This window comes from Sapajus apella, unplaced genomic scaffold (genome assembly GCF_009761245.1).
Source record: "Sapajus apella isolate SASKATOON/1434 unplaced genomic scaffold, GSC_monkey_1.0 scaffold77, whole genome shotgun sequence".
NCBI classification, from domain to species: domain Eukaryota; kingdom Metazoa; phylum Chordata; class Mammalia; order Primates; family Cebidae; genus Sapajus; species Sapajus apella.
The window spans coordinates 3,191,409-3,209,377 of NW_022437017.1; the positions used below are offsets into that span (position 1 = coordinate 3,191,409).

The 17,969-nt window shown below is 55.8% G+C and overlaps 1 protein-coding gene across 1 annotated transcript; it reads right to left on the reverse strand.

Moving 5' to 3' along the window:
- Positions 1-3,908: 3,908 nt before the first annotated feature.
- Positions 3,909-17,680, reverse strand: RAB11B (RAB11B, member RAS oncogene family). The gene is made up of 5 exons (XM_032251943.1): positions 17,425-17,680; positions 8,177-8,372; positions 6,198-6,391; positions 5,917-5,997; positions 3,909-4,907 (listed from the first exon to the last, which is right to left on the reverse strand). The coding sequence occupies exons 1-5, from the start codon at positions 17,462-17,464 to the stop codon at positions 4,762-4,764; spliced, it is 657 nt and encodes a 218-aa protein (XP_032107834.1). The 5' UTR covers positions 17,465-17,680; the 3' UTR covers positions 3,909-4,761.
- Between the last annotated feature and the right edge of the window lie 289 nt (positions 17,681-17,969).

Below are 17,969 nucleotides of genomic sequence, written 5' to 3' on the forward strand. Positions count from 1 at the left end.
CTTCTACTTGAAGTCCTCCTGTCGGCCGTCTGTGGTGGCTCATGCCTATAATTCCAGCACTTTGGGAGGGCGAGGCAGGCGGATCACAAGGTCAGGAGATCGAGACCATCCTGGCTAACACGGTGAAACCTTTCTCTATTAAAACTACAAAAAAAAAAAAAAAATAGCTGGGCGTAGTGGCATGCACCTATAATACCAGCTACTTGGGAGGCTGAGACAGGAGAATCACTTGAACCCGGAAGGCAGAGGTTGCAGTGAGCCAAGATCATGCCACTGCACTCCAGTCTAAGGAACAGAGTGAGACTTCATCTCAAAAAAAAAGAAAAAGAAAGCAAGCCTCCTGTTTCAGACCCAGAGTAGCTGGAACTACAGGTCACACCACTGTGCCTGTCTGTCTTTTCAGTCTTTTATCTGGGCATTTTATCCACTTCTGAGAGTTTTCTGGCTCATGGCTGGTATTCAATAAACAGTAGGAGAAGACTTATAACTTAGCCGTTACACACACAGCTCTGGGTTTGAAACCTGTTTGTATCTTACTAACTGTGGGACCTTAGATAATTTGCTTAACTTCTGTAAAAGGGGCTGGGATATTATGCCCACCTCCTAGGGTTGTTGAAATAACAAATAATGATGTGTGAAAGATTTAACACAGTCTCTAAGAAAAGCAAACTTAGAATTGCCATATGGGGGCCGGGTGCGGTGGCTCAAGCCTGTAATCCCAGCACTTTGGGAGGCCGAGGCGGGTGGATCACGAGGTCAAGAGATCGAGACCATCCTGGTCAACATGGTGAAACCCCATCTCTACTAAAAATACAAAAAATTAGCTGGGCATGGCGGTGCGTGCCTGTAATCCCAGCTACTCAGGAGGCTGAGGCAGGAGAATTGCCTGAACCCAGGAGGCGGAGGTTGCGGTGAGCCGAGATCGCGCCATTGCACTCCAGCCTGGGTAACATGAGTGAGACTCCGTCTCAAAAAAAAAAAAAAAAAAAAAAGAATTGCCATATGGGCCAGGCATGGTGGCTCATACCTATAATGCCAACATTTTGAGAGGCTGAGGTGGGCGGATTGCTTGAGCCCAGGAGTTCGAGGCCAGTCTGGGCAACATAGTGAGACCCCCCGCCTCTACAAAAAATACAAAAATTAACCAGGCATCATGGCATTTATCTGTAGTTCCAGCTACTTGGGAAGCTGAGGTGGGAGGTTGGCTTGAGCCTGGGAGGAGGTGGAGGTTTCAGTGAGCCGAGATCATGTCACTGCACTCCAGCTTGGGTGACAAAGGGAAACCCTGTCTAAAAATAAAAGGGCTGGGCCTGGTGGCTCACACCTGTAATCCCAGCACTTTGAGAGGTCGAATTGGGTGGATCACGAGGTCAGTAGATCAAGACCATCCTGGCTAACATGGTGAAACCCCATCTCTACTAAAAATTAAAAAAATTAGCCAGGCTTGGTGGTAAGTGACTGTAGTCCCAGCTACTCAGGAGGCTGAGGCAGGAGAATCACTTGAATCCGGGAGGTGGAAGTTGCAGTGAGTCAAGATTGCGCCACTGCACTCCAACCTGGGCGACAGAGCGAGACTCTGTCTCAGAAAAACAAAACAAAGAAACAAACAAACAAAAAAAACGGCTGGGCATATTGGCTCACACTTGTAATCCCAGCACTTTGGGAGGCTGGCCGAGGCGGATGGATCACAAGGTCAGGAGTTCGAGACCAGCCTGCCCAATACAGTGAAATCCCACCTCTACTAAAAATACAAAAATTAGCTGGGTATGGTGGTGGGCATCTGTAATCCCAGATACTTGGGAGGCCAACTCAGGAGAATCGCTTGAACCTGAGAGGCAGAGGTTGCAGTGAGCCGTGATCGCGCTGTTGCATTCCAGTCTGGGTGACAGAGCTAGACTCCGTCTCAAACAAAAAAGGTAAGGTTTATGTTATATCTATGTTACCATAATAATAAAAGATTTAAGAATAGGGCCTAGCAGAGTGAGCATGATATGCTTATTAAATCACGGAAAACAGGGCTGGATGTGGTGGCCCATGCCTGTAATCCTAGCACTTTGGGAGGCTGAGGCAGGTGGATCACTTGAAGTCAGGAGTTCAAAACCAGCCTGGCCAACATGGTCAAACCCTGTCTCTACTAAAAAATACAAACATTGGCTGGGCATGGTAGCTTGTGCCTGTAATCCCAGCTACCTGGGAGGCTGACGTAGGAGAACTGCTTGAACTGGGACCGGGGAGGCAGAGGTTGCAGTGAGCGGAGACCTCGCCACTGCACTCCACCCTGGACTAGAGCAAGACTCCATCTCAAAAAAATAAAAGATGGCTGGGCGAGGTGGCTCACACCTGTAATCCTAGCATTTTGGGAGGCCGAGGTGGGTGGATCACCTGAGGTCAGGAGTTCAAAACCAGCCTGGCCATCATGGAGAAACCCCATCTTTAAAATAAATAAATAAATAAAAAATAAAAGATCACTGAAATCAATTAAAACGGCATTGCTGGCCTGTGACTCTTAAAGGGACACGGAACACATTAGTCAGTCCCCGCCTCAGGCCTAGCAGATAGCGGGGGCTCTAGAAATATTTGTTGATCTTTTGACTGCTTGAAACTCACGGTGCTAAGGCTGGGTGCAGTGGCTCATGCCTGTATTCCCAGCACGTTGGGAGGCCAAGACGGGTGGATCACCTGAGGTCAGGAGTTCGAGACCAGCCTGGCCAACATGATGAAACTCCATCTCTACTAAAATACGAAAATTAGCCACGCGTGATGGCACATGCCTCTAGTCCCAGCTAGTCCAGAGGCTGATGCAGGAGAATCCCTTGAACCTGGGAGGCAGAGGTTGTAGAGAGCAGAGATCGTACTACTGCACTCCAGTCTTGGCAACAGACCGTGACTCTGTCTTAAAAAAAAAAAAAACAAAAAAAACCCCCAGAAAACAACAAACAAACAAAACAAAAAACTTGAGGTGCTTTCTTGCTTAGCACCCAATGCCTCTGTCCACCACATGACCCACTCTGTCCAAACGCAGGGGAATCCACTTCCCTGGGGTCTGTGTGAATGGGCCCCAGAGCCAAGGGTGCACAGCTGCCTCCGATTCTGCCAGTTAGCTTTGTGCCAGGCTGCTCCCTGGGCCTGGGGTGCACACCTTGGCTCACTCCAGTTCCCATCTAAACAGCTTCTGGCGGCCTGGAGCTATTCTGGGAAAACATGTCTGCAATCCCCCATCCCTCCAGGCAGGGCAGCCAGAGTCTAGAATCAAGAGGGAATGGGACTGTCCTCTCTCAGGTGTCCCTGGGGTCTCCAGGTGTGAGTGGCCTCTTCCGCTAGCGGCTGGAGCTTTTGGAAAGATGCTGGGAGCTCACACTGGTTCCAAGGTCACCGCAGGGGTGAGATGGAGGGAGATGCTGAATCCTAGGAAGAGGAATCCCATGCCACACATTTTGCTGTCCCCAGCATTCCCCCACCAGGTTCTCCTCTGGTGTCAGTCTAGGGTAGAGACAGCTGGTATCACTAACAGTTGCAGGGCAAGCCCCCCTCATCAGGACCCCAAGGGAGGGGCGGCCCTGGCAGGAGATAAAGTGATAAACCCTGGCCACTGCCCTTGGATCCCATCCCCACCAGGGGGTGCCCGCAGTCCTGTGGTCCTTGGACTGGGGAGTTTAAGGTCAAGGACAAGCTGCAGCCTTCCCTCCCTCCCTGCCATAGGAGCAGCCTGGAGAAGGCCCACCCCAAATGCACCGGGCCAGCTCAGGGGGCCTCTAAGCTGCCCTTGGCAGGTGCTGGGGTCCTCCCTTTCCCTCTTGGGCTGGGCCGTGGAAATGTGGGGTCTGGCCTGCATTGGGGAACATGCAGCGAGAGGGGCCTTGGCCCAGGAGTGGGCACCTGGTGGAAAGAAAGAAGACAGAGGCGCAGCGGCAAGTTTCTGTACAGGAAGTTGGATTATACATTTTAGTAATGGGCGAGGGGACAGGGACGGGGGGCAACAGTGCAGGGGCCACAGGGAGAAGAAGAGGTCGAGAGCTGGGGTTCGGCATAAATCTTACAAAGTGTATAAAGAATCTGTGTTTCTCTACAATAACAAAAACCAAAGGCTACAAGAGCGGTTGTATATACAAAACATGGAGATATTGCTTCACTTGCAAACAGGTTCCAGACCAGAGGGGAAATGAGACAGAGGAGGGGGAGTGGGAGGGCCAAGAGGGCACGCTGCGTGCAGGAGATGGGTAGGGGAGAGGGTGACGGGCTTCTCCCTGCATCAATCAACAGGCAGAGGTGGGAGGCCTGTGCGAGCTGCTATTCGCGGAGGAGCGGGTGGGTGCCGAGAGCCTGGGGGGTTCCGCCTGCCCTGGACCCCGCTGCCTGGTTCTTGGGGCTTTGGACTGGAACAGGGTTCTGGCTGGGGACAATGGGCTGGCTGGGTCACCCAGCCACACAGGGAGGGAGGCAATCACTCCCTGGAGTCTGCCGAGGAAAAGTTGAGAAGCCGGCACCATGCGCCCATCCTCCTCATCTCTGGCCAGCCCTGTCCATCCTGCCACCCTCCCCACCTGGCCAAGACGCCCGAGGGGACCCGAGTTGGGTGGGTGCAGCAAACCAGGGTTTCTAGCTTTTTCCCAGGCAGGACGGGGGTAGCACTGGCTCCTGTCCTTCCTGGGCCCCAGCCCGGCCATGCAGAGCTCACTGGGAGGGCTGGAGCCAGCCGGCCACAGAGAGACAGCAGGGAGGGGCCGGAGGACACCATGGGAGAGGCGGATGGAGGTGCAGGGGTCACAGGTTCTGGCAGCACTGCAGCTTGTTGGGCTTCTGTCCATCCGTTGTGGGCGGCACGCTGATGTCCACCACGTTGTTCCCAGGGGACTCGTCGTGGGCGGCGCGGTCTGCGATCTGTTTCTGTGACACAATGCGGTAGATCTCTGCCAAGGGGGCACAGGGGGATGTCGGGTGAGCCAGCGTGTGCCTGCCTGCCGAGGGGGCCCCTCCCTGCAGGACTCCAGAGCTCCTCTCCAGGTCCCCACAGTGCCCCCATCACATCAGGGGTAACAAGGACAGGGCTGCACACCCAGCCGGGGCAGGACCCACATCTGGTCACAGCCAGCCCTGGCCTCACTCTCTAAGACCAGAAGCACCCTTCTCCCTCAGAGGTAAACTCCCAGAAGCCAAAGGGCTACAGGTCCCTGAGGCCACCCGCCTCCCCCAAGGGCCAAGAGTCAAGGTAGGGCCCCTCTCCAGGAACTGGGACTGGGCAGGGGGGTGTCTCTGTGTCCCCAGTGCCAGCAAAGGCTAAAGCTTGTCTGACCCTGTGAAGTGTCCATGTGGGTCGGCAGGTTTAACAAACAAAGGTTAGGGATGGTGGTAGAAAAAACATCAAACAAACAGGCCAGGTGCAGTGGCTCACACCTGCAATCCCAGCACTTTGGGAGGCCGAGGCAGGCAGATCACTTGAGCCCAGGAGTTCGAGACCAGCCTGGCCAACATGGTAAAACTGGCTCTACTAAAAATACAAAAATTAGCAAGACATGGCGGCGCACACCTGTAATCCCAGCACTTTGGGAGGCTGAGGCAGGCGGATCACAAGGTCAAGAGATAGAGACCATCCTGGCCAACATGATGAAACCCCATCTCTACTAAAAATACAAAAATTAGCTGGGTGTGGTGGCACGCGCCTGTAATCCCAGCTACTCAGGAGGCTAAAGCAGGAGAATCGCTTGAACCTGGGAGATGGAGGTTGCAGTGAGCTGAAATTAAGCTACCACATTCCAGCCTGGGCAAAAGAGCAAGACTCCATCCCCCCAATGACCAAAAAAAAAAAAAGAAAGAAAGCAAAAATCAAACAAACGAACAAAACCAGTGAAAGTTCGGAGTGGTCCTGTTCCTCGCTGCCTGGCTGGTGCCCTGCCCACACCCATCCGGCCCCCCAGCCACCTGTGAGGATGTTCTTGAAGGCTTCCTCTACGTTGGTGGAATCCAAGGCAGAGGTTTCGATGAAGGACAAGTTGTTCTTTTCTGGAACAGAGAATAATGCCCAGGTGGGCAGGGAAACGGGGTGATACTCCCACACGCTCTCAGGGACCCCGCTCACCCACCTGGCCGAGGACATGAGCCACTCCTCAGGGAAGGGATGCCAGGGCTGTGGCCAGGTCCCCACACTGAGGGGTTGTCCTGCCTTCCAGACACCTCTGATGTCTGTGTCTCCATCTGCTCACCTGCAAAGGCTCGGGCCTCGTCGGTGGGCACAGCCCGCAGGTGGCGCAGGTCACTCTTGTTGCCCACCAGCATGATGACGATGTTGCTATCTGCATGGTCCCGAAGCTCCTTCAGCCAGCGCTCCACGTTCTCATAGGTCAGGTGCTTGGCGATGTCGTACACCAGCAGGGCGCCCACAGCACCGCGATAGTACCTGCAGGGTCAGGGGCCCGTGAGCCACTCTGAAGGGGGACCGTGGGCAGTGGCAGCCTCTTGGGATAACAGCACACGTCACGCCCAGGGCCAACCATTGTGGCTTCAAGGGAAGGGTGTGTGTCTAGAGGCCCCAGCTCTGCTCCCTGGATCCAGCTCTGAAATGTGGGGGCCTGAGGAGGGAATGTGGGGGTTGGGGATAGAAGATACCATGAGGTCATCAAAAAAAGGGAAAAAGGGGCTAGGCGTGGTGGCTCATGCCTATAATCCCAGCACTTTGGGAGGTTTAGGAGGGCAGATCACTTGAGGCTAGGAGTTTCAGGCCAGCCTGGCCAACATGGTGAAACCCTGTCTGTACTAGAAAAATATAAAAATTAGCCAAGTGTGGTGGTACGTGCCTGTAATCCCAGATACTCGGGAAGCTGAGTGGGAGGATCACTTGAGCCTGGGAGGCAGAGATTTCAGTGAGCCGAGAGCATACCACTGCACTCCAGCCTGGGGGACAGAGCAAGACCCGTCTTTAAAAAAAAAAAAAAGCTGGGGAGAAGGAAACTGCAGCTGTGCAGAGAAAAGGCCACTGCCTACCATGCAGGGCCAGGCTCAGCCCTCTGAGGAGACAAACACCTAATCTCAGCACTTTGGGAGGCTGAGGTGGGAGAATCGCTTGAACTCAGGAGGAATTCAAGGCTGAATTCCTTGTGAGCTATGATCACATCACTGCACTCCAACCTGGGCAACAGCAAGACCCTGTCTTTCAAAAAAATAAGGCTGGGCATGGTGGCTCCCGCCTGTAATCCCAGCGCTTTGGGAGGCTGAAGTGGGTGGATCACAAGGTCAGGAGCTCGAGACCATCCTGGCCAATATAGTCACTACTAAAAATACAAAAATTAGCCAGGCGTGGTGGCAGGCGCCTGTAATCCCAGCTACTCAGGAGGCTGAGGCAGGAGAATCGCTTGATCCAGGGTGGCAGAAATTGCTGTGAGCCGAGATCACGCCACTGCACGCACTCCAGCCCAGGTGACAGAGCAAGTCTCCATCTCAAAATAAAATAAATAAATAAACAAACAAATATATTAAAATAATATAAGCCAGGCATGGTGGTGCATGCCTATAGCCCCAGCTACTCAGGAGGCTGAGGCAGGAGGATCACTTGAGCCTGGGAGATCGAGGGTACACTGATCTGCGATTGTGGCACTGCACCCCAGCCTGGGCGACAGAGCAAGACTCTGTCTGTCTCAAAAAAAGAGGGGATGACAGATAGACAGATGCACCCGAGGGATAAAGATGGGAGCCAAGGACCTCGAGGCGACAGAGAGTCCATGGTGGTGGGAATGGCTGGGGGGCTTGGGAGAGGTCCTGAAAAAGGCAGCTGAGTGGGTCCTGATGTCTGGGAGGCCTTTGTGGGGAAGTGGGGCCTGGGCGGGAGGACAGGAGGGGTGTGGGACAAGGTGTGAGTTGCAGCAGAGGGGAGCTAGGGGAGGAGGAAGGCTGGGGAGCTGGCTGGGCAGAGGCAGCGGCAAGGTGGAGTGGCTGGAGCCAGATCCTCACTGCACTCAGTACCCAGAGATACCCCCAGAGTGGCCAAGGCTGGGCGCTGGTCTGCTTTAGGGTCCTACAGTGCATGGCTGGGGTGTTCTTCCAGCCTCACTCCTTGCTCTTGGGGCACGCTCTCCCCTTCTCCTGCCCAACTCCTACACATTCTTCCAAGCCCATGTGCCGCCTGCCCATGCGCCGCCTGCCCACGCCCCCGCATCTCAGCATCCCTGCCCAGGCCGCTGACACGCACGCGGAGGTGATGGCGCGGTAGCGCTCCTGGCCGGCGGTGTCCCAGATCTGCGCCTTGATGGTCTTGCCGTCCACCTGGATGCTGCGGGTGGCGAACTCCACACCAATGGTGCTCTTGCTCTCCAGGTTGAACTCGTTGCGGGTGAAGCGGGACAGCAGGTTGCTCTTGCCCACGCCCGAGTCCCCGATGAGCACCACTGGGAGGGGAGGCGAGGTTCTGTGAGTCCCCATGCTCCACCCACGACCACCCTCAGAACCTTCCTACAGGCTCCCTGAGCGCTGCACCAGTGCAGCAGCTAATGGTGTGGAGGATTCGGAGGTGCCTGGAGCTGGGAACCTGCAGGCACCATGCTAAGTAATGCAGAAGCAAAGAGAGGCTCCTGCCTTCCAGAAACAGCCACTGCAGTTAACACAACACCTGCCTCTCTCTCGTCCTCGAAGCAGGGCTGTCCCAGGTGGATCATGGGGACCCAGGCAGCCAGGCAGGCAGGGTGGCTCGAGATCCATCAACCCTGGGCCTCCACCTGCAGCCTGGTGGCCGGGCAGCCAGACACGGCTTGAGAAGGCTCCTGAGCCAGGTGACCCTGGGCAAGTCACCTCACCTCTGCACTGCTTTTTCCAAATGTGTGAACAGGGAGGCAGTCACAGGAGGAGGAAGTCAGAGCAGGCATGGCCAGGCACGGTGGATCCCGCCTGTCAAATAGCACTTTGAGAGGCCAAGGCAGGCAGATCACTTGAGCTTGAGACCAGCCTGGCCAACATGGTGAAACCCCATCTCTATAAAAAATACCAAAGTTAGCCTGGCGTGGTGGTGGGTGCCTATGGCCCCAGCTATACAGGAGGCTGAGGTGGGAGAATCACTTGAGCCCAGGAGGTCGAGGTTGCAGTGAGCCGAGATTATACCACTGCACTCCAGCCTGGGCAACAGAGATTCTGTCTCCCCAACCCAGAAAAAATGTGCAGGCATCGCGCAGGAAGGGACACGAATGGACAGTCGTCATGGTTGTTGTGGTTTCTGGTCAGGGCTTGGGAAGGGTCACTGCTACAGATGGTAAGTGACAGGGCATGAGGCACTCCCCCCACCCCAACCCCCACACCCCTCCTGGTGCAGCAAACCCGCATCCAGCTTTGGCACAGATCGCAGAGTGAGGAAAAGGAATGTGCCTGGAGGCCGCAGCCTGGAAGAAGGAGCCTGCGGCCACTTCCCACCACCCCTGCCCCAGCGTCATGTCCCCTGCTGAGCTGCAGGGAACTCCAGCCAAGGCCATGTCCTCGTTCAAGGGGCAGTCCGCGCGTGTGCACAGCTCCTCACAGGGCTCCAACACAGGTATGCGTTGTCCCAGGAGGCGGGTGTACAGCAGAACAGCTTGGCAAGATGCAAATCCCGGCCCAGAAGGGAGTCAGTGCAGCATGGATGGGAGGAAGATAAGGGTTGGTGAGCAACAGCTCCCAGGGAAAGGGAGCCTGAGCCCGGTCTACACGGGGTGCGCAGCAGGCCTGTCTCATGCTGGCCAGGGGACACCAGGAGCGTGTTCCCTAAGCATAGCAGGTGCCAGCTGGTCAGGCCAGGGGTGACCCGCCCTGTAAAGTGTTTTCTGTCCCAGGCATGGAAGCACTGTCCCTAGGGGCCCAGCTGCCCCGGGCTCTGAGGTGGGGCCTGGATGGGCTGCCCCCAGATGCAGAACATACCATTCGGAGGAGATTGGTGTGTGTGTGCATCTGAATACAGCCAACCAGAAGAGTCCCCAGCCAGAAGCCCCGTGAACCCCCAAGTATGGGGCTTGAGCCCTGGCACCTGAAGGTGGGTTGGCCCAGTGGCTTGGTCACCCCCTGGTCCCAAGGAGTTGGGGGCATCCAATGAGGATGACGCTTCCTCATCCGGGCAGAGATGGGCATGGCTGGCCCTCCTGAGCTCAGGGAGGTGCTGGCAGCCGGGCTGAGCCCTGGCTGACCCAGAGGTCCCCAGCCCTACCTGGGACCCCTGCCACACTGAGGGAGCAGAGTCTGGAACCCAACAGGCAGTTCTGTTCTGCCCTTCCCCTTGCCACACTGTAGGGCTGTATCTACACACTTGGAATTCTCCCTCTAGAAAACATTCTCTCTTGACCCCACTTCCTGCTCTGGGCACTGCCTGATTCTCTCCTCTCCAGACTCTGAACCTCCTAGAATGTGCCATCTACACTCACTCATTCCACCTGCTATCCCCCCAGTCCTAGAGCTCAAACCAAGCATGCTTTTGCCCCCAACAGTCAGTGTCAGCCTCAGCACCCTCCAGGCCCGAACCACAGGCACCCAGCAGCTTTCCCTCCTTCCCCGCCTTCAGGTGTACCCTGACTCCCCACCTCGCAGCCACTCTCACTACGCCTTTGAACATCAGGGAGCCCCAGGACAGGCATCTCTGTCCACACCCACTCGCCAGGTGACCCTATCCAGGTTCATGGCTGTAAACACCAGCGTTGGGCTGGCAACTGCTACATTACCACTCTCCCTAGAAGGCCAGACTGCCGTGCCCACTGCCTCCTTCATGTCTCTTCGAGGGCCCAGGCCCCTCATACCCAGTAGAGTAAAGCCAAGCTCCCGATTGCTCGCTAAGCCCGCTCACCCACCCCTTCCTCCCCTCTCTATCTTGTTTAACTGTGGCTTGGTCCTACCAGGCATTCGCGCCAAAAACCTGGAGTCATTCCCGACTCCTTCCTTTCCTTCACATCTCAGAGCCAATTCTTCAGCATATCCGAGATCCAAGAGAAGGGAGGATGAGCAGTGTACCCCACTGTCTCTCCCTGGGCTATTCCATTCCAGACTCTCAGATCTTGGAAGGTATCGTGTGTGGGGTCCCTGTGTTCACTCTCATCAACCAAAAGGCTGTCCTCCTGTAACAGCCACCAGAGGGCGCCTGTGAGTACTGAGCCACGGCGCCTGTGAGAACCACGCCAGGGCACCTCCCTCCCTCCTCTGCAGACAACCTTCCATGGCTCCCACATCTGGCAAAGGAAAAGCCCCAGTCCTCCCCAATGCCCACAAGGTCCTCAACCTCCTCCCTCTCTCCTCCGTCTAGCCCACTGGATCACTCTGCTCCCACCACACAGGCCTCCATGCTGTTCCTCCAATATGCCATGTGTGATCCTGCCCCAGGGCCTTTGCACGGGCTGTTCCTTCTGCCAGAAACACTCTTCTCCAGGCACCCACCTGGCTCCCTCCCTCATCTCCTTCATGTGGTCCTTTAAATGCCACTTGGTCAAGAAGGCCTTCCCTGCTATGCTACTAAAACCCTACTCCCCAAATTACCCTGTTCCCTGACCCAGCTCTTCCTCTGTCACCCTTGCCACTCTCTCGCCTGTCAGGTGGCATTTATTTTTTGCCAGTCTGCCCAGGCTGATTGGGCAGCAAGACTCCATCTCAAAAAAAAAAAAAAAAAAAAAAAAAAGAAAGCTCTTGGTGCGCATTACTTCGCAGAGGGCTCATGTAGCCCATTTTTACAGATGAGGAAACTGAGGCTTGGATGGAGAATGGGGTACGGGGCAGAGCAGGATCCTGAATCTACACATATTTGTGGGCCCACTCCCACCTCCCAATGGTGCGCCCCAAGTGACTTGTCTGGAGCAACCCGCCTGGGAAGTGATCCAGGCAGTATTTGAACCCAGGTCTTCTGCATCTGCAGCCTGGGTTCTTTCCTTCCCAACTCACTGCTGTGCTCACTGTCCTACTCCAACCCCAGCATGTGGCTTGGGGGTCTTAGTTCTGCCTTATGGGGCGGAGATTGAGGTTCCGGGCACCCCAGCTCCCATGGCATCGGGCAGCCGGCAAACTCCTACTCATCCCTCAAGACCCCTCGGTTCAGGCCTCTCCTCTCCCCAAAGACTACTACTTGGCCTGGCCCGCAAGACCTATGACAATAGGACCAGCATTCTCTCACGTCACCATAGGTGCCCAGCACAGGGCTACAAAGTGGACTTCAGAGAAAGACAGAAAGATGGCCAGGCACAGTGGCTCATGCCTATAATCCCAGCACTTGAGGAGACTGAGGCAAGCGGATCATTTGAGGTCAAGAGTTTGAGACCAGCCTGACTAACATGGTAAAACCCCATCTCTATGAAAAATACAAAAATTAGCCAGGCGTGGTGGCAGGCGTTTCTAGTCTCAGCTGCTCAGGAGGCTGAGGCAGGAGAATCAGTTGAACCTGGGAGGCGGAGCTTGCAGTGAGCCAGGATTGTGCCACTGTACTCCAAGCTGGGTGACACAGCAAGACTCCATCTCAAAAAAAAAAAAAAAAAAGAGAGAGACGGAAAGAGGTTGAATGAATGTGGGCGTGTGGCCCTGGGCCTCCCAACCAAGTCAGTAGGAACGAAAAAATGGGCTCCCAGGCCACAGGGGGCAGGATGGACTCACCATGGGGACCACCAATCACACCACCAACCTTAACCTCTTTCCATGGCAGCTACAGGAGCCTGGCCAAGGCCGGGGAAGTCTGCTCAGTTCTCATGTCCTCAGGAACCAAGACAGGAAGTTTGGGCCCTGCCTGGGTATCCCCCCAACACCCTCACTCCCTTCCAGCCTTGCCCCAGTTATACAACCTCAGGGGCTCCTCAGCCCATCAGTTTTCTTTTTTTTTTTTTTTTTTTTTGAGACTGAATCTCCTTTACTCAGGCTGGAGTGCACTGAGACCATCTCGGCTCACTGCAACCTCCCCCTCCTGAGTTCAAGAGATCCTTCTGCCTCAGCCTCCCAAGTAGCTGGGATTACAGGTGTTCACCACGATGGCTAATTTTTGTATTTTTAGTAGAGATGGGGTTTCGCCATGTTGGCCAGCCTGGTCTCGAACTCCTGACCTCAAGTGATCCACCCGTCTCAGCCTCCCAAAATTCTGGGATTCCAGGCGTGAGCCATAGCACCTGGCTCCATCAGTTTTGCCCCAGCTTGGCCAACACTCTTGAGTACCTTGGCGAGGCTGGGTCGCCAGTGCTTTGGAGGCCTCACCTGACATTCTCAGGGCTTCCCTAGAGACAGATGTAAACATTGTCATTCTCCCTGAACAGCTGGGGACACTCAACCCAGAGTGACCAGGTCAGAGCAAGGGACAAACAGCCACTGACAGGTAAATGGCAGGCCAGGTGTGGTGGTTCACGCTTGTAATCCCAGCACTTTGGGAGGCTGAGGTGGGCAGATCACTTGAGCTCAGGAGTTTGAGACCAGCCTGGCCAACATGGTGAAACCCCGTCTCTACTAAAAATACAAAAAATTAGCTGGGCATGGTGGTGCGTGCCTGTAATCCCAGCTACTCAGGAGGCTGAGGCAGGAGAATTGCCTGAACCCAGAAGGCGGAGGTTGCAGTGAGCCGAGATCGCGCCATTGCACTCCAGCCTGGGTAACTCCATCTCAAAAAAAAAAAAAAAAAATTAGCCAGGCATGGCGGCAGTGAAAGCCTGTCGTCCTAGCTACTCGGGAGGCTGAGGCAGGAGAATCACTTGAACTCGGGAGGTGGAGGTTACAGTGAGCCGAGACTAAGTCACTGCGCTCCAGCCTGAGCGACAAAACAGGTAAATGGCAGAGAGGCTGAGCTGCCCAGCCAGTCCCTGGCACTGGGTACCCGACGCAGAGAGGTGGCCAGCGGGGCAGGTCCAGTATGCAGGCTGGGAATGAAAACGTCATTGTCTAGGACACAAGCAATCTGTTGTCTTGGAGAAATAAAGAACCCTTGAGGACATAGCTCCCAGCATTGCCACAGAAGTTGGTGGCTTCACTGGCTGGGAAGCAGCCCCCCTTACCCCAGACATGCCACTTGGCTGACAGAGCAGGCAAGCCCAGTTGTCAAAAACAAAGAGCTGGCACTTCTGAGAAATCCTGAGTATCCTGGCCTGCCCCATGACAATGTGGCTGCCCTGGGGCCCAGACCCTCATGCTCAGGCTGACTGAGGGGTCCTTCAGGGGAATGGTGCCCCATTCCGGGCAGAGCCTGGTGGAGCCAAGCAATGCCTCAGTCTTCCTCTGGAAAGCTGGTCCTAAGCATCTAGGCCTCAGGGAGCAGATACAAGGGGCACTCTTGTCTCAGCTCTTCTCTGGGGAAGTGTCCAAAGCCAGGGCATAGGAGAGGCCCCCATTCTAAGCAGAGAAGATGGTATTTTGGGTCCCCAAAACAGCAAACAGAACAGCAGCCCGCTGTGAGAGTTTGTTGAGGATCGAGGGCTCGGAACTGCCTCGAGAACCTCAGCAGAGAAAGGGAAGCACCGGCCAGGTCTGGGTCTGATCCCTGGAGACAGCAGCCACCTTCTCCTTGGGCAGGGGAGGGATAGACAAAACCCAAGGCACAGGACCTGGGGCAGCTGCAGCCCATTTTCCCTATGACCCATGTCTGCCAGGGCCAGGTGAGTCCTGATTGGTCAGGGGCTCTGGGATAGGGGAAGGGTTCTGGGAGGGCCTCAGTGGCCCTTGGGGAGACAGCTGCACCTACGGTGAACCCCACAGCCCTGAGTCCATCAGAGGAGAAACCTGGGGTGCCCGAGGCAATTAGTGGCAGGCGGTGAAAATGGCCCGTGGCTAAAGGAGAAAATGTTAGGAGGATAAATGTGAGGTTTTATAATTAGTACATATCAACAGTGTAATTCCTAGGGGAATGGGGGAGAATATTCACAGAGGAAAAACAAACGGCACATGGGGCATCACCCAGGGGATCTGCTGGCCTCGACTGCTGAGGTCAAGGAGCCAGTGCGTGATGTGGGCACCAAAATAAACAAGGCAGGGGCAAGGTACGGTGACTCATGCCTGTAATCGCAGCACTTGGGGAGGCCAAGGCAGGTGGATCACAAGGTCAGGAGTTCAAGACCAGCCTGACCAACATGGTGAAACACCATCTCTACTAAAAATACAAAAATTAGCCAGGCGTCGCAGCGCTTAATCCCAGCTACTCAGGAGGCTGAGACAGGAGATGATCACTTGAACTGGGGAGGTGGAGGTTGCAATGAGCAGAGATCGTACCACTGCATTCCAACCTGGGGCAACAGAGTGAGACTCCATCTCAAAAAAGAATAAAAAAAGAAGGAAAAAGAAAGAATACAAATATTGAAAGAGAACAGAGAAGGCCCTCTGATGAGACACAGCTGTGAAGGTGAGACAGCAGATGAGCAGTCTGGGAAATGCTGACCTTGTGGGTTAGATTTTTGCTACCAACTGGCTTGAGGTCAGCAGAGCACCTGCTAGACTCAGTAAAAGGAGGCCAGGGGGGAGGGCAGTGGGGCAGACACACCCCTGCCCCCTACTGCCCGCCCGATGCATGCCAGCTGCTGCAGAAGCTGGATCAGTGTTTCCAGGAAGCAGTCTCTGCAGATGAGTCCCGGGAACAGCACAGCCTCTCCGTTGCTCCTGACCCACTAACTGTTCTGCTGGGAACACACTTCAAGGAAATAACCCAAAGGGCAAAATCATGAATTGGGCAAACACTTGGAGCTGGGTCATTGAAAACAGCAAAGGGGCGAAAATAACAAGCAGCGATGACTGCAGAAAACTGGATGGGGCAAGTGGGAGCAACACCCCCTTCCCTAGCAGTGCCACGTCTGGGTGGGTGCCCAGCTAGGACCTGGGAGCAGCTGCTTCAGGGCGGACTGAGTGGAGATAGCACCTGCTCAGCCAGACCCAAAGTCTAGTCCCTCTGTCACCAGATGGGCCTGCAGATCCCCAGTCTCCAAACCCTTCCTCCTGCCATGAGGGCAAGACCTTGGGGCTGGCACCTGCTGACCACAGAACATCACCTACTGGTGACAGTATCAACCTGTGTGCAGCTGCCAGAACCCTCAGTGCTGTGGGATGACTCTAGGCTGTTGCATAGACACTTCCTCTCCCTCTGCACAGAAGCCCTCTGCTACACGGACATCCCAGGTGGGGAGACCTCCCCCCCATTTCCCACAACCCCAAGATGCTGGATGAGACCAGACACAAGGTCCAGCCACGCCTGGTACAGGCCACAGAGCACACTCAGAGGGATGGCCCAGTGAGGTAAAGATACCAACAGCTGGCATGGGATGCAGACCCTCATAGAGCAGGCCACAGGGCCAAGGCACCTTGGGTCCAGGGGTTAGCCCTCAAGGGCTGCCAATGGCAGCCAGTGAGCCCAGCAATAAGGGCAGAGGACCAGGCCAGAGTCTAGCTTGGCACAGAAGGCTCAGCTGAGAAGGACTCCAGCTTCCTCCAGCTGGAGGAAACTCACGCCCAGCTGTCTCCAAAAGGGCAATGGCTGCCCGATCTACCTAAGCCTTATTTGATGCTCCTAGAGCCCCCTCAGTCCCTGGGGCGGGGAAGACCCTCCAGCAGGCTGGCTGGGGCCCTGGCCATCAGTGCACACATGTTGGAAGAAGGTGATCTGACAACCACAAGTCCCAGATGCTGGCCACAAGCACCCTAAGGCAAAGCGGTAAGGCCCACAGGTGGCCTGGGCTCAGTCGGGCTCCAACACTTATAAACTGTGTCTTTGTCACTCTGGGCCTCAGTTTCCAAATGTATAAAAAGAGAGGCTGGTTAAGGTTAACATCAACCTCAAAGGGCTGCAGTGAGTATTTAAATGAGTTCATTCACATAAAGTGCTCAGAAAAGTGCAGGTACTGGATTAGCGCTGTTGAGAGTTCTGAGTGAAGAGATGGAATTCTCGTTGCACACACGGTTACCTCTCCACTCAATCCCGGCTCTGCACCCCAGTCCAAGGCTCCAGCCACCATATACCTCACCCCCAGGCTCTCATCTCGACCCACCCCGATTGTCTGCCCCGCCTCTCTCGGGCCCCGCCCCAAACACGCTGCCCCAATCAGGACTAGCTTCGTGAGTCCCGCCCCCATTTTAGCAGGCCAAACCCCCTATTGGTCACGCCCATCACGTCTTAGCCCCCGCCTCTAAAAACCCCGCCCCAATCCCGAATCACGCTTTTAACCCAGCCCGGCCCGCCAAATCCCGGGAACGTCCCACCCCCTCCAGAGGCCCCGCCCCCAACGCCCTCTCCCACCGCCCCGGGCCCCACCCCCTCTAGGCCCCGGCCCCGCCCTGGCACATCCTGGGTCCCCCAGGTCTCTCCGTGCCGCCAGCTCCGCATGGCTGCGCACACGAGCCCGAAGCTGATGGAGCCCGGTTGGCCCCGGCTTTCCAAGCTACCTGACCCGCCGGGCCCCAAGCCCCGGGCTCCGGCTGGGCCCAGCGGCCTGAAGCGCGGCCTTGGCCCGTCTGCCCGTCGCCTCGCTGCCACGCCCTCGCCTGTCTCTGCCCCACCAGCCTCACCTTTGAATAGGTAGTCGTACTCGTCGTCCCGAGTCCCCATTGTCCTGGCGCTTCCGGCGGGATCGGCGACTCCGCAGCCCCACCACAAACACCCGACGGGGGCGGGGCCGGCGCCGCGCAGAGCGGCGCTTGGATGGCCTATCAGCAGCGGGTGGAGTAGCGACTGGCACCCAGCTGAGCCAATCAGAGACGAAAATAGTGCTCCGGGGGGTGGGCGCCGCTTGATATCCACCCTCCTCTCCCTCGGTGTCCTAGAGAAAGGCGGAAGGAATGCGGACCTTTCTGAAGTGACGGCCGCGCCAGCCTATCAAAGGTGAGCTTAAGTGGGCGGGGCGGAAGACTGCAGGAATGAAATGGATTGACGGAACAACTAACCAATGAGCGGCTTGGTTGGGCACATATCCGACTATGAAAGGACCTGTGCGGGAAGGGAAATAGGGCTACGTCCAGGTGATCTTACGGCGTTTAACGTCCCGATGACGTCATAGGCCAGCGCGCTGACCCTTGGCCTCGCCCCTCCAAGCCTAAAAATGACCATTTCCGGG